The following is a 24,510-nucleotide window of genomic DNA, read 5'->3' on the forward strand; positions in this document are numbered from 1 at the left end:
TTCCCTTCTCGCCTGTGCCCCGGGGCCCGTGAGGGGCTGAGGGCTGCCGGCTGAGGAGCTGGGGCCTGCGGGGCTGAGGGGCTGGGGGCTGAGGGCCTGAAAGCTGGGGGCTAGGGGCTGAAAGCTGGGGGCTGAGGGCTGCCGGCTGAGAGGCTGCCGGCTGAGGGGCTGCGGGCTGAGGGCGGGCGGGGCCGGGCGGGGCCGGGCGGCGGCGGCGGGCGGAGTGACGCGCCCCGGCCCCGCCCCGCTCACCTCCCGCCCCGCCCCTGCCGCCGCTCCCGCCTGGCAGCCGCGGCGCCCGGCAGCGCCTCTCCTGCGTGCGCTCCCTCCGCTTGGTACGGCCCACCCCGCCGGGGATCATGGCGATTGATGGTAAGTAGGCCAATAACGGGCTCCTCTCTCTCGCCCCGAACCGCTCCCCTCCCCCAGCCCCCTCCTCTCCCTCTCCTCCCCCGGGCACGGGGAGAGGGGCGGCTCCGGGGGGAGGGAGGGCTCCCACCGCGGCGGGAGGTGGGGGCGCCCCGAAGCCGAGCGGGACCCCAGCCGAGGAGGGCGGCGGGAGGGCGCCTCCTCTGCTCCCCGTCCCCCTCGGCCCGGCTGCGGGGGCTACGGGTCAAGGGCTCTTTGATGATGGGGGAGAGGTGAGCGTGGTGCTCCCTCCTCCCGTCTCCGTGCCCGGGAGCCGGGCGGGGTGAATAAATCCCTGGCACGGTGGCCGGCATCCTTCCTTCTCCTCCTCCTCCTCCTCCGCCGCCGCCTGCCCTGGGGATGCCGGGCGTGCGCCCGTGGGCGTCGCGGAGGGGACCCGGGGAGGACGGAGCCGTCCGTCCCCCGTGCCGTGAGCCGCCCTTGCTGAGGCGGGGGCGGGCGGCGCGGCCCCGGGCCGGGCTCTGCCGCCCCTGTCCCGGGCTGCCCGGGCCCCCGCGCCCAGCCGGGAAGGTCGGTGCCGGACCGGAGGTGCGCAGCCCTGGCCGCCCTCCCCGCAGGGACTTTGGCAACTGCTCTAAAAGTCGTTGTCACTCTCCGGGCCCCGGAGTCTCTGGAAACTGAGTCCCCCGGCGGGGGATGCTCCCTGCTCGCCGCCGGTTGCTGGGCGCTAACAGGCTCCACGGGAGCTGCTGTCCGCAGATCTTTCTAGTCATCACTTAGAAACAACAACAAAGCAGCGAGATGTACTAGACACTTGTTGGGTTTGTTTGGGGATGCTCGTCTTCAAAGGCAGGGCTCCTGAGCTTTGCTTTGAAACCTCTCCTCTCAACTCTGAGCGTAATTTTACACCTCGTTAAAAATCCTTAAAAAAACCCCAAAAAACCAAACAGAACTTTATTTCTAGCCAGACAAGGACCTAAAGTATACAGCTTCCTCGGCCGAGGTGTTTCTTTCTGAAAGCATCTGTTGTTATAGCTTAAAGGATTTAGGAAAACAGTGGGTATGTGGGGGAAACAAACTGTTCTGGTTTGTTTCGCATGTGGGATGCTTCTCTGCTGTCAGTTTCCCCGGATTAGTAATTCAGGCCTCTGTAAGGAGAAGTTGCACTGATCAAGCAAAGCTGCGTGTTCACCCTGTCTTGGAAGCTGTGCACACCAGGAGTCTGAGCTGGCCAGCTTTGTGTTGGCTGGGTTCTTTCCTGCTGAAAAGTCCTCTTAATATTATCAAGAAGATAGCAAAAAAATTCTGCTGGGTCTGGACGTTTTACATAACTTGAGCTCAGAAAAAAAAATTATCCTTCAAAATCTGTCTCTGTTTTCATTTTAGGCAGCATTATCCCAGAAATCTGTGACGATCTGTTAGATCTGAAAATATTCATAATATGTGAAATTAATGTGTAATATTTTCAGGGGATTTAGAGTATTATTTCTTTAAAGATAAAGCAAATAGCCATGGATGAATAAAGCAATCTAGCCTTTGAAAAGAATGCAACACTTCTTATTATGGCCAGACTTCAGAAACAGCTCAACTGTCCTGTAGATGCTTATTTGGAATATCCAAAATGGGACTTAAGCTCCTGAGAAAATTGGGTGCATAGTTAACATTTAAATGTGAGGTGGGATTAAAAACCATTCCAGTCATGAAAGTGGTCTGCTAGGTTCTTCCTGAAGACAGCAAATGCAATGTATTTTTCTGCTGTAGCCTGTAGCAGGCATGCCTCCTCCTCTTTGTTTTCAGCTGACTGGCTGGTTGCTGTAGGGCTGTTGGTAGGTGTTACAATTTTTATTCCTTTCCTTGATGATCTCTCCCTCCTGTAGTGCCACTGTACCTTGCCTTGACTGTAATTTTTAGCAGTACCGTGTTCTAGCCAGCAGTTAAAAAATATGAGTTTGGGTTGAATATTAGCTCTTGAAGGCAGCACCAAACCATGGGATTTCTAGAATAAACTGCCAAAATACAGAATGTGCATTGTGTCAAACTAAATTTGTAAATGTGTTTAAGTAAACGGAGAAAATACTTTGCTCAGTTTAAAGGACACTGCATTTGGCCAAATTTTTAATTTTTTTCCTTTGTTTTTGGTAGAAGCAAAGAAAATAAGCAAGATTGAAAACTCTTTGAAGAATAAACATAAAATAGTTCAAAACTTCTTCAAAGCAGGACCCAGATGTGAGGAGTGCACAAAATTAAAAGAGCTCAAATTAATATAGAATTTGTTAGCTGCTTTTTCCTGTTCTTAAAAATCTTTTCAAGTACCATTTCCAGTGTCACTTTTTCAGTTTGCCAGCTTCCAGTGGTTCTAGCACTAAACCCCAAAGTTTTTGCAAAAGTGAGGTATTTTGTGTGACGTGTTACAGGGAAGCAGGGTGCCATGGCCTTTTGGTCAATATTAGTGGTTTGTTATGCTCATTGACAGATGTTTAAAACACAAGTATCTTCATGTAACCAAGTTCATAGCCCTGATCTAGTGATTGCAGGAACTGTGACATCTTTTTCTTTAGAAAGTTAATGTCATGTTAAAACATGTTCCTTTTGTATATCTTTATAAAGACATCCAGTTAGAGTTTGCATAGGTCTGGTAATCTCAGATTTGTGAGGAAACAACAGACAGCAGGTCTATTGGAAAAATTCTGGCTCAAATGAGTTTAAAGAATTGTATTTGCAATTCTAAGTTTCTGTATAGTTATCCTCCTAAACACAATTAGTATTTACTGGGAGTTTTGCTTTATGATGCAGGATTATTTACTGCTTAATATTTCCACTTTTTATAGGGCAGGATTGAGATGAAGAGCATGACAATGGGGAGCTGTTAAATGTGGTAGAGAGTAAGGCCAAACTGAAAGCAATAGTAAAACCAGACTGGTGGGCAGCCTGAGATTAAAATCTTCCCATCTACTGCTGCCCAAGCCTGGGGTCTGGTGACAATTTGCTTGGAGTGGGGAGAAAAGCTGAGGAGTGACTTCTGAGACTCCTTCAGCACCACTGTGGTGATGTTCCTCATGGCAGCAACAACTTGGCTGCTCTTTGCTGCTTCTCTTTTGAGCAATAGCAAAGCTTTGGTGCTGCCTTAAGAGAAGTCCTTTGAGATGAGGTCTGGGTGAGGAACCAGCAGTGAAAGCCACACTGCATTGCATGGAGTGGGGGAGGCAAAGAAATGTTAGAGGTCACAGGTGGAATGTTTTATAACCTAAGGCAGAGTTGTGTGTCTTGTATATCCCCATGAATCTACTTTTACCAGATTTTTGAGTCACACTTGAACATGAATCTAGTGCGGGCTATATAAATTTATGTTTCCCAAGGAGGGGAAAACATCTGGAGATGAACCTTGTCAGACCAAGCTAAATCTTTTTGATTTTAAACTCTTTCATATGGTTTCCATTGTGAGGAGTTTAGTGCTAACAAATGAGAAGTAGCATTAAAGACAATAATGAGCTGGACAGATAAAAGGAATTTAGCAGAGAAGAAAGAATTGTGGTGTTGGTGTTGTCATCTAGTAAGTTACTGATAGAGTAATGAGACTGATGGACGTGGCTTCCTCTATTTTCCCCCTGTGCTCCTGTCAGATTAACACTTCTCCTTCCTGATGGTCAAGGTTTTTACCAAGTATATATACCTTTTTGATAATTTTGTTCCTGAGTGTCTGTGAAGTGTCCTGATCTCTCTGAGATTTCTGAGAACATTGTCTCCTCCTTTTTCCACACCTTCCAGCTGCTTGGTTTGCAGCAGGCAGCTGCACCTGTGTGTGCTGTTCAGGGATTTATTAGCTGGGGGGCTGTCCTTGTGCTCAGTGGGATTTGTGCTTCTGTTGTATTTGACTGCTGATTTTTATGAAATATTATGTTAGTTTAAAATTAAAACTTTCTGACTGTTTTGTCTTAAGTGAGCCAGAGAATTTGTAAACAATACAAGGATGAGGCAGGAAGTGAACTGTGTAATTATATAACCCTTATTTCCTTGGGAAACAAAGAAATTATGGAATGAACCTACTTTTTGTTTATGGAAACAAAAAGAGAGAGTATTTAGAACACTGCTTCATATAGGTCACATGAAAACTATGCCTAGTTGCAAATTTCCAGAATCTAGAAAAGGAAACAACAGAGCAATGAGCTGCTCACAGAGCTTAAGTAGGAGTATCATGTGTAGCTTGTAGGTTGAATCTGGCCAGGGGAACAGTTTTATCTTGACTTCCCAGTTACCTGGGCTGTGCAGGTGTCACTGCAGGCTGCCCTAGAAGGGTGGAAGGTGACAGGGACATCCTCAAGGTAGTGCTGACCTGAAATGTCAGTAGTGCTTCTGAACCCAAGCTGGGGTGGCCAGGGCAGGGGTTGAGCAGCAGCATCAGTATTTAATGAAGCCTGAATATAAGAAGACATATTTTATACTTAGGCCCACTTTTAAACACATTTGTCAACCGTGTGGTGGATCACATGTCAAGGTATCATATTGGATCAGCCACACAGGATTGGTTTATGCTGCCTTGTGCTTATCCAGTGACTGCAAACTATTCAGTGAGTGTTGCCTGGTGTTGTCATTGTAAGGATGATTGCCTGCATTATGTGCTGATGACAGTGAAACCTTGTGCCACAGGCAAAATCACCAGTTTGCTGGTTGGATTGTCTTACACCATCATTGCTGCAGTATTGAATCTATTGAAATAAAGAAAACTGGCAGGTCCCTTATCTTTTAGATAACAAAGGGGCAAGCGTTTTTAAAAAGCCCACCTAATCTCTAATGTTTTACAGACTTCTTTTTGACAAGTTCCCCGTGGGCTGAGATGAAGCTATCATACTTAATATAAGAACAGTTGATGTGTTCAGAGTGAAATTTTTCTCGAATTCTCTTAATTTTTAATGCCTAGCACTTCTGCAAATTGGAATTCTTGGTTTTCAAGATAGGCATGCAGGAGAGTAAACATGGAGTCATTACCTGATTAAGAATGTTTGCCTATGTTGCCATCTTAATACTGGGAACCTCTGAGAAAGGAAAGAGTTTTGCTCTCTTCCAGAGAACTTTCAACTGTTGTAACTTATTCAGTTTATCCAGCTTATTCAGTTATACCCCTTCCAGCTTTTGTAGTGACTGATGCAAGGGATTCACAGCTCATACTCTGGAACCTTTTCCTGAATATTGTCAGGATCTGAACTGCATAAGGCCAAGGTTCCATGTTGCATGTAAAGGCTGGAGTGGATTTCAAGTCAGCAATTAATCACTGAACCTCCTAATTTTTGTGCGTTTCACTCTTGGAGATGGGAGATGTTTCCTGATTTCTGTGTAAATCTGTTTGTAGAATAAGAAGGGGAAATTTTGGGAGGATTTTGAAAGTTAATTCTAAGACAGCAAGTGAGTATTGAGTTTGTGAGCTAATTGGTTCCCTTGTGCAGAGGAGAATAATCTTTGATGTGAAAAGGGGTAAATTCAGTATGACTGACACATCTTATGGGTACTTTTTTTCTGTAGGCTAAAATAAGCAGTTTTCCTACCAAGTGGAATCTTTTGCAATACAGATTCTTCTTAATAATTTCCTTTTGTATCACAAACTTACTGCATCATCTGAAATATTTGAAACCATTTCCAGGAGTATATTTTTCTCCATAGATCATAGAGTCATTTTAAAAGAAGAAATGTTTCTCTGTTTACTTTCTCCTGTGAAACTTTGCTCTAGAGTAGTGATTAGTGTTGTTAATTAAAAACTGTAAGAAAAGTCATACTAATTTTTCATCTTTTCTTTTTCATCTTTTGTTGCTGACATCCTATTTTTTATTTCCTGAACATTTGATAGCATTATACATTGCTTCTCAATGTATGTTTAATCTTTTTGTCATTTTCAATGAAGTTGTTTTCAGGTTTTCTTTCTATTTTTAGTAAAAAGAAAATTATAGGTTTTAGGTCAGAGTTGAGCCATTTATACTGGATGTTTCTGTTGCTAGTTTTATTTACTGTATTTCTTCATTTCCACCAGTAAGACTTATCAGAAGAAATACTTGACTGAGAACAAAGTGAAATAAAGAACTTACTAATATTATTTTAGTGCTAATTATATTTCAGTTGTCAGAAGAGTAGGAAAATAGAAGTTTGTCATAATTTTGGATAGAAAGGAAGCAGAGATAAGACTATTTTCATGATGAGAGGAGAAAGTCCCAAATAACCTCTCTACTTTATGACTTAGCTTAGAAAATCTGACTCTTATTAGCTGCTTCCATATAGATGCTTCCATTTATTTTAGTGTGGGTAGGAGTGGATGCAACATTTGTTTGAGAAACAGAAATGGCTGTGCTGTTCTTGATCGATTGTCACTGATTGCTAATTCATTGGTCAGTGTCATTGGTTCTGTTGATTACAAATATAATTTAAAATTTTCTTTTTTTCCCATGGAAAAAATGTTTTGATGTTTGCCATTACTTTTATAGTTGGATAACAAAACCCAAAATATTCTTAGGATAGGTAGATAACCTATCCTTAGGCTAAGAAATTACTAGATAGGGATTTTTTTAAATCATGCAAGCAAAGAAGAATATTCTTTACAGTTAGAGTTTGAATCATAAAATCAGAACATAGATTTCTGAGTTTTGCTTTTCTGGTCTTGAACATGTCTGCTGCTAATTTAGTCTGATAGTTATTTCTCTTATTAGTGGGTTAGACAGTGAGTAATTGTTCTGTATTCACCTGTTTAAGCCCACCATCTGTTGTGGGTTTTTTTCAGGTCCAAGAGTCTTAGTCTATTAAGTCACTCCTCATATGGAAACTATTTGTTTTGTAACTGTATTTTTTTGTCTTTCTCTGTGTTTTCTATGGCTCTGTTTTATTCTTTGAGGTTGTGGGACCAAGAGGAGACCAAAACTGCACAAAACGTAAAAGATGTAAACATGTAAATAACTATATATAATGGCAATTTTTTTTACCTTGCTGTCTCTCTCCTTATAAATTCAGATGTTGTTTGCTTTTTAGTTTGCTTTTTGACTAGTTCTCAGCATTCACCTTTAAACATTTCTGTTTTATGTATGCAGTATGATTTGTAGACTAAACTTGTGAAAAAGGATGCTAAAGGAACGCAGAGGTGATTTTACACCATGGGTGAGGATGGGCTAATGATTGTGTGTAACCTTTTCAGGAAAAACACTGATGGCAGCTGCAGGGTTGTTCCTGTGCAAAAGTCTTCACTTTGCTTATTTTCCATTACAGTTGGCTGTCTGTTCATCCAAGCCCAGAATTCAGCTCATGGCATGAAGCAGTTTTTCAGTAGATTTATTGGTATATGTAGCCCAGAAGTCTTTCATTATAATTGTCTTTTTGAATAAATTTGTAGCATGTTGTATGAAACCCTTAACACAAGAATGGTTTTCCTGGGTCTCTTGCATTCCTAGCAGAAGCATTAGTGTTTCCACATGCTTAGACACAGGAGCATTAACATTGTGTTGGACTTTTTCACATGGATCCTGTTTTGTGTTTCTACACTGTAGCACCCTGTTCTTGCTACTCAACCTGCTCAGTGTTCTCGTTCAATGCTGGAATGTCGTGGGTTTGCCAAGGGAAAAAATAGTTGTCTATTGTTGAATAAAATGTTAAGTAAACGTTTGTTGAATGTGATCCAAACTTATGAAAATGCTAATTAAAAAACAATTCTCAGCAGGAAAGTAATTTATCATGTAAAAAGTGCATCCGAAAAATTACACCTGCTGACAAAAGGCTTTTGTGATACAGTGCAATGTTCTGCTGCAGCTACCAATGTGGATTTTTTTCTGAAGAATAATGAATTTTATATGCAGCAGCCTAAGTTGCATCACAGTTTTGGTGCTGGAACTGGGACTGTGCTCTGTGTTTGTTGGTGGGATGGAGTGTACCCTGGCTGAGTTTATGGATGACGCCAAGGAAGGAGTAGTTAATAAACTGGAGGGCAGGGCTGGCAAGCACTCAGCAAGCCCAGAGTGGGCTGAAGGATGCTCAGAAGCTTCCACAAGCAGGGGTGAAGCTCAGGCCCTGCTCTAGCAGCTGTGGGCAGGCTGGCTGAGCACCTCTGAGCAAAGAGACCTGGGGATCCCGGTGAGCAGCGAGCTGAACGTGGGCCAGCCACGTGTCTGTGGCCTGGATCCAGCTGTGCTAATCCAGCATGAGAGGCTGGCAAACTGGGAGACCTCAGCAGAGTGCCACTAAGCTGGGAGGGAGCTTAGAGCACCTGGCACATGAGGAGAGGCTTAGCAAACACATTGGTGTAGCCTGGGGAGATCTGACAGGCGCTCCTGCAGCCTTTCACTGTGCAGGGGGGTCTGAGAGATGGGCATGGCTTCTTCAGCTGCCCCGTGGGCAGGGGCTGTGAGCTACATCGGGGCAGTGCTGGTGGCTGCCAGGGAGAGGTGCTCACAGCGACGGCGGTGACACCTTCCCCCCGAGAAGCACTGGTACCCAGGGCTCCTGGAGCTGTGGTTGTTGCAGAGCATGGCTCTTGAGGCTCAGAGGAGCTTTCTCTAACGCTGCTCCTGGTCTGAAGGCTTTGAGGACACCAGATGTCATTCATTCCCAACCCACAGCCCTCTATGGTAATGCCTGTGCTAGATTTGCTTCACCATTATTATCAGCATCTAGTGGTGAAATTCCAGCTAAACTCTGAGCATAGCAGACCTTTGAATCTTGAATTGTGCTAGTTTAGAAAGACATAAAATTTTGAGTTAATACAAAATTCAGTATTCATCTTTGATGTACATCTTTTCATCTTGTTGCTGCCATAGTCATTTTAGCAAATGGAGACTTGGTATACAAAACCTTTGTCTTTAATTGAGAAAATTAAACTTCATCAGCTGCCTCTGGAAAACATCTGGCAGCTGATGTGTTAAATGTTTGAATGTTTTTGTGTTAAATGTTTGAATGATTTAGATTTTTAGGACCACTAGGTGGATCTTCTTGCTCAAGAAAATGAAAATGTTTTGTTGAATGTGGAGTTTTAAAATTATTTGATCTTTCATTATTTTTCATTTTACTTCCACTGTCTGACATTATGAAAAGCTCTGTGTACCCAAGTGGGTTTGTTTCTCTTCTCAGATTACATTTTGGACAGAGTATTATGTAGTTTTATATGCAAACTCACTCAAAACCTTAAAATCTTAAATAGGAGATTGTGTTCCTAGTCAAGATGGAATTGAACTAATAATTTGTGTCTAAATCAAGCATAAATTTTAATTAACCATAACATTATGGTGAACTAATGCTATACTATGATAAATTACCTAAAAATAATATTTAAAGAATAAAATTTAAGTGTGTCATGCCACTGAACCTTTGGGATTTGTGGGCTAACCAACACAAACCCACTATTTTCAGACTGAAATGCTAAATTAATGGTTGGCATCTTGCTGTCATGCAAAATGTTTCCATATTTTCAGTTTGGTTTTTTCAGTAACTAGTTTACTAAAAGCTGAGAGAATTCTTGGGAGTTGGAAAGGTGGAAAAGCTTGGGTTTATTTGTTAATCCATGAATAATAGCAAGGTGTGAATTATGTATTAGCTTCACAATTCTGAGGACCACAGAGAAAAAGAAGAACCAGTCCAAGTCAATTGAGGATAAAATTTCACATCTTTAATATGTGAATTTAAAATATAAAAGATACTTTCTTTAACTTTTATATCATTTGATGTATTTTTATTTAATGGTTGATTTCCATCCAAAAGCAGTTTGAAAAAAAAGTAATAAATGAATCACCTATTAAAAAAAGAAATAACATTCTAGCATTTTTCTAGGAAAATGAAAAGGAATAAAATCCTGACTGTATGCCTGTTAAATGGTATGAATTTATTTTGCAACCTTGTGGTCAATAAAAAGCAACATGTTGATTAATGTAAATGCTTTATTTGGTGGAACACCATCTTACATTAGAAGTTGAATGTTTGAGTAAAGACCTCTTGCTTTATAAAACAAGAGGTAGCAATGTGGAATCTGAATCTAGAATTAGTATTTTGTGATACAATTTCTGGTTGATTTCACTGAGAGCAGTGAATATAATTAAAATCTACTGCTGCTCTCTTCCTTCACTGAGTTTTGGGTGAATTCTTGTTTTTAACTGTCTGGCATCTCTCTAATGAAAAATAATTTTATTTTTTGCCATAATTTTTATTTTTTCTTCACTGCCGAATTTAAAACTAACAGGTCAAAAATTCTAGGGAGAAGACATCCAGTCACTCTTCTGCTTTATCTTTTGTCCCCTAAAGATGATTGCAATGACTTTAAAGAAGATTTTAATCTCCTCCCTCTGTCTGGTTTTGGGGTTTGTTTGCGTGTTTTCTAATGCCTTGTTATTATAAAAGCGGATTATATTTTTAATTTAGTTTTTCTTATGTTTTCCTGTCAAAATCCTTTCTGAATGAAAATGATGTTGCCTAGCTTCTAGGAAGCACCGAAAAGAGGGAATTATATTGCTATCACAACAGGATTTTGTAAGGGTGATGACTCTACAAAACTCCTGGGATCCTCAGACTCACTGATACCTAATTTCCCATTCAAGAGTATATTTGAAGCTTGTATTTCATATTTCTAAGTATGTTGACATAAAAGGAGGATTCTTTTTACTTTCACAGACATTTAATTTTATTTTAGTAGAGTTACATTTTATTCCATTTATTTGATCCCTTTTATCCTTTCTCACTCCAATATATGGATTTATGGATTTCCTACAGTTATTTCTTTAAAGTGTAAATTTAAATAGAAATATAGATATTTTCCTAAAGCTTTACAATACCATCTGCTAGTGTTACCAGTTAAGAGTTTGAAGTATTGGTTGATATCATTACATGCTGTATTGCATGTCATAATTAATTTATTATGGAATGGAGGAGAGTAATAAGTGCTGTATAATGTATTTCCATATTTTTGAGATGGGGAGAATTTCGTTACCTAAAGCTTGTTTTAGTGCATTTTGAAGTGTCTGGAGCCAGGGAGTGATTAATGGACATGAAATAAATGTTTTGGGAGGTTTTGAAACTCTGTTTTGTATTTTCATGAGATTGCAGAGAGCTGGGTATGAAATCCCAGAGAGTTCCCCTCAGTTCTGTATTTGTATCCATGCACTCTTGTTGTCAGTAGGGTGTACTTAAGAGAAGCCATAGCTTGATGTAGTTTGGAATGTTAAGGTTTGATCATGGGGCATATTACTCCAAAATATTTTTATTTTAGATATTATGTGTTGGTGTTTTGTTTACAAGCTGTAATTCCAATTAAAATGGTCTTTATAAAAATGGGAAAAAAAGCATAGTATTTCTAGCAACAATTTTATTATTCTTGAATAAATATCTCAAGGTCTATACAGTTGATTTTTTAATTTAAAAAATATCTAAAGGAGAAATTCTGGGCAAACCAAGTATTTGTTAATAGGGTTGTTTTTTAGGCTTTTGTTGGTTTTATTTTTTGGGGTTTTTTTGGTTTGTTTTCTAATGTGGAAGATAATCATAATATTATTTTGGCATTTTGTTATATTGGAGTTTTTTTTAATATTTTCACAGTTCTTCCATAGATGCCATTCTATAGGGTAATTCTCTCCAGGAAATTATGTTTATACTTGGGAAATACTAGTGTAGCTTCAGTTAAGGATCTTGCTTTTATAATTTTATCTGTATAAATTCAGTGTAAAGCTCTTCAAACTGTACCACCATTAGCAATATTAAGCTAAATTTACGTTTATTGTTTTTTCCAAAGGATTTAATGTATAATTTGAAAATTTGTTAAACCAATCTTCTGCATTTTTATTAATTGACAGAGTTTTAGAACTTTCTTTTTCACTGCTTATAAGCCTTATAAAGAAATGAAATACATTTTATTTGTTACTGTGTTCTAATGGTGCATTTCCACACAGGTGGAGAACGAACTTGCGGTGTACATGAACTGATCTGCATCAGAAAAGGTAAGCAATGATTTGTGGAAGTGAACTCCTTAGCTTGCGAATATTCCTGGTAAGAAATCTACTGCCCAGTGTTATGCTCTGACTTTTTGTGGATCTTAGTGCTGCATCTTTTTGTTGCAGAATCTTTTGATGCTGACAATGTCAATAGGAAAAAATAGTGAAACTATAAAATAAAATTTGATTTTTCACAAGAGGGAAAAATGTGCTCTTCCAAAATTCCCTGAGTTATATGGAATTTGTTAATGCTGTTTAGCTGTGATGGGTAACCATGAAAACTTTGATCTTCGCTTTATCCGGATATTTGTGTGATTATATGATTTTCATTATTAATGGAAAGTTGTGAGGATCTTCTAAAAAACTGATGTAATGAACTGGCAATCTCTGCCTCTGATTTCAGGTGAGATCCTTATGACTCAAACTTCCTTGCTATCAGCTGCAGCAATAGTGAGACCAGCAGCCGACAGAGCACAGAGCAGAGCTGTGCTCCAGGGAGGGCTCTTACAGCTTGGAGCTGAGCTGCACTGACTGGAGTTGGAGCTCCACAGAGCAGCTCAGCTGATGGAAAGGCCAGATACACTTTTCTGTCCCTTCTGGCAGCCCTGTGCTCCCTCCTGCAGCATTGCTGTTGAACTTCTGTCTGCTCATCTGAAAGCTAAGCCAAAAAAAGGGTTTCTTCAAGGATTAGTTCCTTGAAATGAGTCTGGGTTAGGTCAGAAGAGTCTCAGTGCTTTCAAAAGGAAGGAGCAAGAAAACGTGGTGGGAGAGGAGTAAAGCTGCAGGACTCTTTTGATGACAACTTAGTCTCAGACTGCCTCTGTAGTATTGTCAAACCACAGAGTAGGCTCTGTGGGAAGAAATTTTGTTTGTCCTCTTTGTTTCCATTGCATTCACTGAGACATTTTGGTAAAACTGTTTGGGTGTGTTGAAACATATATTTAACAATGCCTAACGTCAGAATTAAGTCTACCAGTTAAGGTCAGAATAGTTTTATGGTCACAAGTAAACCTTTCCAAATATCTGTTGAAAGGATTTTTGAGTGTCTGTGTGTTGCAGTACTGTAATTAAAAACATTTCTCCGCTTCTCTAAACTGCGAATCATTTAGATCTTGCTTATATAAAATTCTTTCTCATTTTGGAGGGGAGGTGATTTTTTTCTTTTTATTGCTCTCTTTCTTTTTCCATTGACAGATAAGGTGGTACACACAGTGCTCTGTATTCCTTCTATAATAGCTGCTGTTTATCTTTCTGAATTGGGAAACTCATTGGAATTTCTGAAAGCCTTCTGATGAACTTTCAAGAGCTGTTAATCTTGCTTATCCTTATTTATTTTAGGATGTTGTACTGATTTTAAGAAAAACAAATTTATCATGTTCTTGGAGACAGTGCTGTATGATTTTAACGTTAATTGCTGGGAAGTTAAATTGAAAAGATGTGTTGTTTGTTTTTTTAAGATTCTGTGTTATATTTGAGCATTGAATTCTAAGCTCTGTTAGCCATTGATACAATAAATTAAATAAAAAGAGCAAAGAACTTGTGTTTTAGCATTGGTGGTTATAAATTAGGCTAGGGATAGATAAGTGTGATTAAAAGAGAAATAAATAGCCATTTATACTTGCATTATGTTGGGTTTCTTTTTAGGTCATGTGAGTTTCCACGTGCATTCTAACCTTGTGTGTCCCTGTGTTACTGACAAATTTCTCCTTGTGGTGCATGGATTTGGTGGATTCCTGTCTGTTTTCACTCCCTACTCAATGTGTACCTTTAAAGCAGGAGGAGATTGCCATGTACTGCCAATCTTCCAGTCATGTGGACTTTTGGATACTTTGCCTAAAACTTTACATCTTCTGATGCACATTCAAGATGCTTTTTGATCAAGACTCCTAAGGTTACTTTATTTGCCAGTTGTCCAGCCCTGCTTGCTTGCCAGGATGAGATTGCAGACTCAAGATCTCTGTTGATATCCTCAGAATAGGAAGGCATTTCCAAGCTGAGAGTTCCTGGCTGCCAGCAGTCTTGAGCTGGTCAAATCAGACCTTCCAGCTTTGTCCTTAATGTCACTGAGGGCTCATGTCAAGCTTATACAGGATGGAGTATACACGGCCCATCTCTTGGCCGTGCCCTGAAAGCTAAGCTGCTTTTTGGTCTGTGAGCTCACAGTTGAAGTTGAAAGGGCAGATTAAGTGTTCACACTGACACACAGGTGTCAGTCTTGTCTGGTGCTGGGTAAGGTTGCAGTGTGCCCTTCTCCTTTTTCTCTGGTGTCTGTGTGACTGTGGCACCAGGAGAGGACATTCTAGCACTCCTGGCATTCATCCACTCCCTCATTTTCATCGACTTCTGGCTGTGAGGCTTTGAGAGCTGGTGGTGTTTGACAAAATGGTTCTCCATTTGCTATTTGCCTGAAAGCCTCTCATGTTTTCAGCCAGGGGATGGTGGGTAAGTGTGACTGCTCTGTGACTGGAGTTGGAATGCCTGTGTGGAACCTCTGAAGGAAACATTAGTAAATAATCTGCATTAAGGAACTGGAGTTTTGCAGTTTGTACATTTGGGCTTTGCTTGTCTGTCCATCTTTCTTACAGCGCTTCCAAGTGCATGGCTGTTGAGAAGCAACTAATAGGATAAACAGTGATGTTCCATCAATTTTGTCCTGCACTGAATAGGGAAAAGGGGAAAGTAAGCATGCAAGCAAGCATGTGTCTTCTATGAATAATGCATGGGAAAACTTTCCGGTTTCAAGTGATGGAATGTAATTACAATTTATATGGGGATTATATGACTTGAAGAACACCTATTGCTGGTAGTTAATTTTTCTTTCTAGTCAGTGAAGTAATGCATTCCTAAATTGTATTTTTCTTGCCTGCCCTTTCATTTTTTTTGCTAGGAAAATAGGAACCTTGGAGTATCAGGTGGTGAAATGTGGAAAGGGACCAGAAAGGTCTTCAAAGCTGTGACTACACCATTTAGCTCAAATAACATAATGAAAACTTCTTAGCCGTAGTTGAAAGCATAGCTTAAAAGCAAAACCTAAGCCTTAAAAGGAAATGTCTGCTCTAAGATTATTCAGCTGTAAAAATGAAATATCTTGAAACCTCAATTTTGCTGTTTTTTAGGTTTTGTATTTCTCAGATTATATCAGTTTAAATGATAGACTCAGAGGTGTGCAAGTACCAGTTATAACGTTCATTGAATATCTGAGATTATGTCAGTTCTATTGCAAATATGATCCCAGTATGGTATGGATACAGGACTCAGGTTTGCTACCCAAAGATGTAGCAGTTGTCTGGCACAGGCCTCCTCCTGTGTCATATTAATGCTGCTATAGTTTTGTAGTTGCCCAAGAGAGGCTGTGGTGGGTTCCCTCTAGGCTGCCCAAGAAGGATTGCAGTACTTTTATAGGGTTTTTTACTTGGTTTCCTTTTAGCAAGTTCATACATTTTTGAGAAGAATTTGCAAAGAGCTGATCAGGAGTAAGGAGACTAATAGGCTTTCCAGAAAAGTCTTAAAAACTAATTCTTATGTATTTTTAAAGAGGCTTCCTCTAAATGCATAAATATAGGGAGTGTGTCTTGAAAATGGGAGTATTTTGTGGCTGTTATGTAACATCTAATAGCTACAAAATACTGAACTAGTCACTTTCCAGCTTGTAAAAAGAACTTTATGGATGGTCAGCTATTAGGGAATCACTGCAATATGTGTCTCCTATGTTTAAAATAGTCAAGTAGTTCAAGTGTTGTGTGGTTTTATATTTACACATTATTGAAATCTGAAAATTGGAAAAAATGAAAAAATAGATTCTTTTATTATAAATTAACGTCTTGTTTACTTCTGTTATTTAATGCAAGTTTGTGTTCACACATTTCTTTAGTGTCTGACAATACAAATTGAAGGCTTGGCTGTGGAAAGAAGAGTCCTGCTTAGTTTTTGACAGTGGAAGGTGACAGAGTTTCTCTGAAATGACTCATTTAACAGTTTGTTTTTTTTTTGCTGGATATCTTCCTAGTATCCAGCTGTTTTTTGAGAGAGTCAGGATATAAAATTGTGTAAGTTGTTCCTTTGGTTATTTGCTATGGAAATAAAAGAATTCAGGGAACTTGAGATTTGACTTGAGAACAATGTATCTTTTTTAGCTGTCTAGTGCCGATGCAAGTCTAACTTGGAATTAGCTGTTGTTAGATTTAGTAATGTTTTAATTAAGGCTGTTTAAGGTTCTCTTTGTACAAGCAAGACAGATTTGTGATGAGTGTTTACGATATTGAGCTGTAACTGAAGAAACTCCTCTTTAATATATTCTGTTATGTATTCATTGTGTGACATGGAAGTGACATTAAATGAGAAAATATATATGGCGATATTATTTTTAGGTTTCTTTCACCCAACATTTTTCACTTGTTTATTTTTGAAGTAGTGCAAAGTGATATTTCTAACTCAGCAGTGTGTTTTGTATTTAATTCTTGGAAATGTAGATGGAGTATCCAAGTAAGGACTGAGTTGCACAGAAGTTTAAAAATTATTTTTAAGCACTTTTTTTCTTTTGCAAGATGTTCTTTCCTTTCTATTGTTGTGGCAATTTTGCAAACAAAGGAAATTATTCAGCAAACTGACTTTGTGACTAAGAATGGAACAGAAGTGCTCTCTTTAATATGCAAAAGAGAAGTTGCAAAAAGACAATGTCTTCGTCTGACAATGAAAAATGTCACTTGTAATAATAATTTTGAAAAGATAAGAAGGTGTGAATTTTTGCTTTGTCAGAAGTATGTTTTAAGTAGAACTATTCCTCTTTAATGTTCTGGTCAGCTATCCTCACCATTTGCATGGGTCTGAATGTTAAACTGCCAACTACACTTATTCCAAATGGCAAAAAGTAGCATTTTTTCATTAGTTTCAATTTAGAGTAGAAACATTATTAAGCTGAAAGTCAACTGCATCTGATACTCAAGTTATCTTACAGTATTAGTGATAATCTACACTAAGTAATTAAAATAATTTTCCCCTTTCTGGCTGCTGTCATCCAGTTGGTAGAACTACTTGTTCTTCATCAAAAGAAGGGTGATGTCACAGATGGCAGTAAATTTCTTTGTATTAGATATCCTCATATTAATGTAAAATGCAAATATATGTTGTTTCTATACTCATTTAGAGGTTCAGATTTGGACAGTACCAAATAAAGTGCACTTTCTCTTTTTACAAAGAGGAATAAAAAACTCTTCATTTAGAAACTGTTAAAAATTATAACTGTTAAAATTATATAAAGAAAATAGTAATTAGTACTTTTTTTTTTTCAAGGCTTGGAAAAAATTTTTATCCCATGGATACTAAACCTCATACACTTGGGAGATATTTAGACATATTGCTACATGTTAAAAAAAATTAATAATATTAAAATTAACACCAGCAGAATATATATTCTGAATTTGCACTCTGTTGGAAAAGTAATCTCTATGCACGTGTGTTGGATTGGAGAAAATTCAATACAGAGTAAATACTTTTCTTTGAGCTTCCTCATGCCCTTACAGGAAGCAGAATATTATTTTGTGTGTTTTCCTGTATTTGGAGTCTTCTGGAAAGCAGCAGCTACTGGGGTGACTTAATTCCAGCTATGGCAATATCTTTTCTTCCATGGCAAGTTTTGTATGTAAGAAGTTTGCTATATCCAAACCCTGGCATTCCTTCACTCAAGTTCTCATGTTCATATAATCATTTTTTCCATGCAGTACTTTGCTGTATATCCTGGTTAATTACTGTTGGATTACATGGACTGTCTCATGCTTTGTTGTTAATTGTAGTGTCTGATAGGGAAAAATGAGGTTTTAAAGTATTTTTATTACATAGATTATTTTTCTTTCCTCATAGTGGACAGCTACTTTGTGATGGGTATGAACTTTTAAACTGCAAGTCTCTAGACCCCTGTGGGTCTTCAATACTTTTGCTTTGGGAGGATTATTTGAGAATACCATTAAAAATTATAATCACTGCTGTTCTCTTTCCCACTGCGTGGATAATAGTCATGTAATATGCTATGTAATTGCAACAGATTATTGGGATTTGGAGGTAATCAAGATGATTCCATGATCAGTGTCTATTCCAAGTGGCAAGTCTGATGCTTCCTTTGCTGTTTCTTTTCAGAGATTTCTGTTGTGAGATACTATTTAATCAGAGATGAATTCCATGTAAGAGAGAAAAGGCATTGAGGGACTGGTAAATCAGCAGGGATGGCAGGCTGACAACTTTTCCAGCACATAAGGATTTAGGAATTAAAAGATTTCTGTCAAAAGTTTAAATCTCCATCTCAGAGTATGGCTTCAGTTACTCCTAAATTCTGTATTCGATCAGTGGTATTTTGGAACCAAGGGTCCTCTTTTTCTGTAATTAAATTTATCAGCAAAAGACAGTTTCAGCATGGTATTTTTAAAGAAAGGGGAAAGAATCCTGGAAAAGACAATCTGTAGAGGCAGTACTAGAGCTGCCACAAGCAACTTTGTGCACTTATGGATGGGATTGGTTAATGTAATGAACCAAGCTGGTTTTATCATAAAATGTGAGTTAGAAATGGCTGAGGTCACTTGGTTTGTTCAGCCTGGAGGAGACTGAGGGGAGATCTCACTGCAGTTACAACTTCTTGTGAGGGGAAGGGGAAGGGCAGGCACTGGTCTGTGCTCTGTGGTGACAGTGACAGGACCCAAGGGAATGGCCTGAAGCTGTGTCAGGGCAGGGTTAGGATGGATATCAGGACAAGGCTCTTCCCCCAGAGGATGGTTGGACACTGGCTCAGGTTTCCCAGGTCAGTGGTCACAGCACCAAGCCTGACAGAGCTCAAGGAGCATTTGGACAATGCACTTCTTTGGGATGGTGTGTGTGGGGCTGGGAATTGGACTTTGATCCTTTTGGGTCCCTTCCAACTCAGGGTATTCTATGGTTCTAGAATAATATTTTATGAAGTAAATGAACTCTATTTGATGTAATTATTTAGTCAAGTAATTTAATTGATTGTAATAAAATCAAATAAACTGAATTTGTTAATTAAAATACATTCTAGAATTTCTTCCTGTGTATAAGAATTCCTGGAATCCAGATGTTAAAATGTGTTTTTCTTGTTAGTCCTTGTAATTAGATATTAAGGAAACAAAGGAAAAAAGAAGTTCTGCTTTGTCTCTGTAGCAGTGCATAGTATCCCACAGCCAGGGTGAAGTGACAGAAATGGAATGTTAAATACATTATTATTATTTCTGAGAAATTTCCACTGGAATAGGAGTGACAGTGGAGTTAGACCAGCGCTGCTTTCATGGTACACTAATTCCAGTAGACTTTTTGTGTGAACAAACACATTTATTTTTTGCTTAATGTGACATGTTTTTGAAATTAACCCAAAAGTGGCATCATGTATTACTTCAGAAAATATAAATTTTGTGTCTTCCTCAGTATTCTTTGAAAGGTCCATTTAAAGGTCATTGTTATTCCAAATAAAACTTTCATCCTTGTCTCGTTCTGTCAGTCTTGAAAAACTTCTGAGAGGTTCATTTTGCTAGAATCGTTTATAAATTTCTTATTTAGGAAAAGTGGTACTCTTTTCAGTTTTGCCTTGAAATTGAATTGAGTTGTCATTTCAAGTTTGTGCTCGTTTGAAATTGCTGTTGCTCAGGGTTGTGTCCTGGATGTTGATACTGGAAGTGTTGAAGTGCAGGTAGCTCATGTTGCAGGGCTTGTAATTTGTGCTGGAGAGCGTGTAAACTTGCTGTCCAACAAAGTGTGAGATGCAGGAGCAACAAACCCAGAGTGAGGAACATCAGAGGACTGGCAGAATAAAATGTATTCAGCATAGCATGCTGAGAGGTGCAGCCATCAGTAGTGGGCCAAGGTAAGAAGTCTGTGCTGTGTCAGGAAAGGCAAAATGCAGTTTGGAATTGGAGGGGGCAGCAGCATCTTTCTACAGAAAAACTTCAGTTTTAATGTTACCTAAATGTAACTATAAAAGCATTGCTATATGAGATCTAATTGTGTGTTTTGAGCTAAAAGACTTCCTGATTTTTTTTTTTTGGCAAAAGAGAAGAAATAGGTAAACTTTTAGAAGGGAACTACATAATCCAGTGTTTTATATGGGAGATAGAAGAAAGAATAGAACAGGAATCATAGGAATTTTGTCTTTTGACTTGTTCAATAAAATGTTTAGAGTTCATTGTCTATCACTACTTTTTAGCAGAAATATCAGCTAGTCAATTTTTGTGGTCCAATTGTTTTTGTTTTTATATGGGCAAGTATTCTAATAGTGATGCTGCCATATATAGTTCATGTTTTGGAAACAGTGCAGGTAGTCAAGAATTTAATTTTTTTAGTCAGAATTCTAATTCAACAGTGGATAAACCCGTGTAGGTGAGGCATTTTGTTTAGAAGGTTCTATTCACTTGTTGCTTCTTCAATTACCCCAGCAAACAGAAAGATCGTAATTGTATACGAATTCACAAATTGCTGTGAAATGTTGAGTAATGAGTTTCCATTGTTAAAGAAAAGCTGTTTAGAAAGACCATGAAATCTTAGGTAGCCTTCAAGTTCAGTTACTTGCTTTTAAAGAAGAGACAACCCTATGTAGTTAGTAAAAGAAATGTACATGTAAATTGGCACATATGAAAATACAGTCCCTACTCCTGTTGAGTAATCAGACCAAAGTATTTCACTTGTGAGCAGACTCAGGTGTAGAGGGATTCATTTGGTTTTTTTCCTGTCATGACAAGTCTGTGAGAAAGAAATAAATCCTGTTTGGAGGTAAATAATTCAAGCATGGAGGAAAGCAATAAAGGCACACACTTGTTATTTTGTTTAGTAACCTGCTCAGCTTTCTAAAAATATGTTAATTTCTTGTGATAGTGGCAAAGTTGGAAAGAAGTGACAAACAACAGTGAATGGCATTTGGATGAAAATATTTTGAGCTGGACAGCACAAATTATTTTCATGGAATGTCAAGGTGTAATGGTGTAAAAAATGAATACCAGTAAATCATTCTTCTTCAGGACTAAATACAAAACAACAGTCCTGTATATTTAAAAGAATTTAAAGGGCTAAAGTATCTTAGATCAAGTTGTAAAAAAACAAAAAAAACCCCAAAACCCAAGTTATAAATAAAACCAAGCTTACATATTACATTTCAAATGTTTTTTATGCTAGGATCCTAAAGGTAATTGGCATTTTTCAGGTCATACCCCCTGGTTACTTTATTTGTGTACAGAAGAGATAGTATTGCATTTGTAAATGAATAATTGAAACATCACTAAGATAACTGTGTGGCTTTGTACATTACTAGCTAAGTGACTGGTATGATGTAGAGTGTGAAAGATCCAAAAAGAATTGATTTATATTAAATAAAGTTTGGGGCTAGATACATACTAAAATATGAAATGCTTTTAAATTTCATATAAAAAACATTTCATCTTTTTAAAATGTCTGAGGCATTTTGTTGTTTGGTGGTAGATATTGGAAGATATAATTTTCTGAAGAGTTTGAAACAACTTTTTGAAATGAAAAATTATGTCATAACAAAGAAGTTATTATTTGAGAAAGAGGTGCTAATTTGATATTTAAGATGAAGAGGTGGTAATTTTCTATGTTCCTATACTTCTGATTCTAGTGGTGATAACAACAAAATGGAATTAAAGTGATGTTAAGGTAATACTTCTGTAATGATTATGACTTTCTATGCCACTTCCATTGCCAGCAATTCAATTAGTCTTGGTAGCTTCGTAGAAAGATGTTTGTTCTTTTAGTATTTCTAAACCAGCCTGGTATTATAATGAGTTTCAAACATAAATTCAGAATTTCATTGGTGTTTTTTTTAAGAAGCAAAAATAATGATGAAGTTTATAGAGGTAGGACCTTTGAATTTAAAGGATGACTTTGAGAAAACATTGCCTTCCTACTGCTGTCTGATAGTAGAAGCACTGGGAACCTCTGAGAGTTTTTAAATGCTTTTCATGGTACAATTAATTCCCAGACAACTCTGAATTTATTACAAAATGTTTTGAATCAAAGTAATTCTGGTGGTGAATGTGGCATAGATGTAATTTTTTATGTAAAAAAGAACTTCTAAATTTTTTCTGTCTGTGAAGTATACCTGCTTGATACTTAAGCTGTGAGAAACTAACTGAAGGATTAATGTGATGTATAAAACCTGAATTCATAGATGGGAATCTGTGCACATTTCATGTGGAAAATTGAAGTAGGTTTTTTCCCCCTGGCTTTATAATGGTAATACTTTACAGGATTTCAGCTTGATAATTTACCTAATCTGTGAACAAGTATTCTAAGACTCTTTACATGAGTGCAAATTGATACAGAAATATAATTTTCAAGTCCTATGTTCACACTGAATTACATAAATAATTAATTAGTTTTGCTGCAGCTAAAGTTTCATTTCTTTTGTAAGGTATCAGCCAATGTTTCTTTTTTCATCCAGAAAAATGTCATCAGATACTGTGTTTCCATAGAGAACTATAAGGCTTTCAGATAGTGCCTTTTTTAACTACTTAGTATCCAGCAAGTACTGGAGAAAAAAACCCCCAAAATACTCAGCTTTCAGTTCCTTTTAGGCTGTGGTTAACTTCCTTAAACACATATTTTGATGGATCAAGGCAGATGATTGCTGAGCAACATAAGCATAACTAAAAATTTTAAAAATGCAATTTAAACCTACAGCTTGAAAAGATCAAATGTGACATATGTGAGAGTGTTTTTCCCTGAAGATGCTGTATAGTTAATATATCCTATTTAAAGTAGACCGTCACTGCTCTTTGTTGAGAATCATTCCATGACTGGAATTCAGTTAAATCTCCTGCTCAAAGCAGTGTGGACCCTGAATTCAGGTGAGGTTGCTCAGGACAGCCTGCTCCAATAATAAAGCAATCATTCTCATAGTTCATTCAAAGGTCCCATGATCTTTATCTGCCCTCTGATCTGTCTTCTTTTTTGCCTTCCCTTCACTTTCTGACTTCTTCCATGTACCCCAAGTTGGTGTCACACCTTCTTCATGTCTCACACTGATTTCCTCCCTGAACATCATTAACCTGTGCCACCTTCTGCTGCTCCTTCACTTCTGCTGGCCCCCATGAATTGCAGTCCCTGCCTCTGTGTTTGATAGATGTTATAGCTGGAACTTACTGAAAATGAAGGTTTTCTGTCCTGGGTCCAGTCCTTGGTTTCATTTGGGTGAGGATCAATAATGCAGAGAAAACTGGCTCTTGTTTCAATAGCCTCAGATATTCTCAGTTATCCATATGCAGTCTTGGAAGGGATGGGAGTATGCCTACTGCCAGCAGAACTTGGGGAGATTTCATCTGTTAAGCTTTGAGGTAAAAAATTAATATATATGAACTGAGGCTTTTGTCAAAACTCAGAGTGTTCCCCTGTGTGGAAAGATTCCATGAAAAATGGTAAATAGACACCTGACAAACAATAAATGAATAAATGCCTGAACACGTGCCAAAGTTCATGATAATTAAAATATTAATTGGGAAAAAATTAGCTGACTTTCTTCTCTGTTCCAGAATAGAAATTCACTTTTCTCACCTTGTTACCCCTCTTGGTGCAGCAGGATGTCTCATTTGATGTTGTTGGCAAGCTCCTATTCATGGGAAAATTTTCAGGGGTGGTTTAGGCAAAATGTTACATGGTCTCTTCTGGTCAGAGGTAAGAAGTGAAAAAACAAAACTATTTCCAGGTTTAGATAGGTCTGGATGTCCAGCTCAAAACAGAAGTGCAAATCTGTCCAATTCGTTTTTCACGGTGAAGGCACATTTCTTTGGATCTTTCTTTCTTTGTCAGATTTGAAAGACACCTGTATAGCAATTTAGGAACAGCACCATGGACACAAATGTTCCCTGTCATCCTGCAAAACTAACTGAGGTTGTGGAATTGCATGTGTTTCTCAGTCAGTACTTTTACATAGATGCATGAGCCCAGATTTACAAAGGGCATATGTCGAATCAGAGAATGATTTCATTTGGAAGGCTCTTGGGAAAGTAATTTACAGTTCAGTCCCCTGCTCAAAGCAGAGATAACATGGAAGTTGGATTCTATAACTGATCTAGGCAATCTGTTCCAGTGATAAACTCCTCTCATTCTGGATTTTTCCTGCCTCATCTCCAGTTGGAACTCTTCTTGTAGTTATTTCGGACTCTTGCATCTTGTCCTTTTGTATTGCATCTCTGAATGCTGAGTCTGTTGG

The 24,510-nt window shown here is 38.5% G+C and overlaps 1 protein-coding gene across 3 annotated transcripts in view; it reads left to right on the forward strand.

Annotated features, from left to right (window-relative positions):
• Positions 1-288: 288 nt before the first annotated feature.
• The window catches only part of SYT14 (synaptotagmin 14), an 88,626-nt gene continuing 64,404 nt past the window's right edge, over positions 289-24,510 (forward strand). For all 3 annotated transcript variants that reach the window (XM_063152130.1, XM_063152131.1, XM_063152132.1), the window contains exons 1-2: positions 289-372; positions 12,258-12,305. In XM_063152130.1, the coding sequence (XP_063008200.1) occupies positions 360-372; positions 12,258-12,305 (61 nt within the window). In that variant the 5' untranslated portion in view covers positions 289-359. The remainder of the gene's footprint in view (positions 373-12,257; positions 12,306-24,510) is intronic.

Source organism: Melospiza melodia, chromosome 3 (genome assembly GCF_035770615.1).
Source record: "Melospiza melodia melodia isolate bMelMel2 chromosome 3, bMelMel2.pri, whole genome shotgun sequence".
Classification (NCBI taxonomy): Eukaryota; Metazoa; Chordata; class Aves; order Passeriformes; family Passerellidae; genus Melospiza; species Melospiza melodia.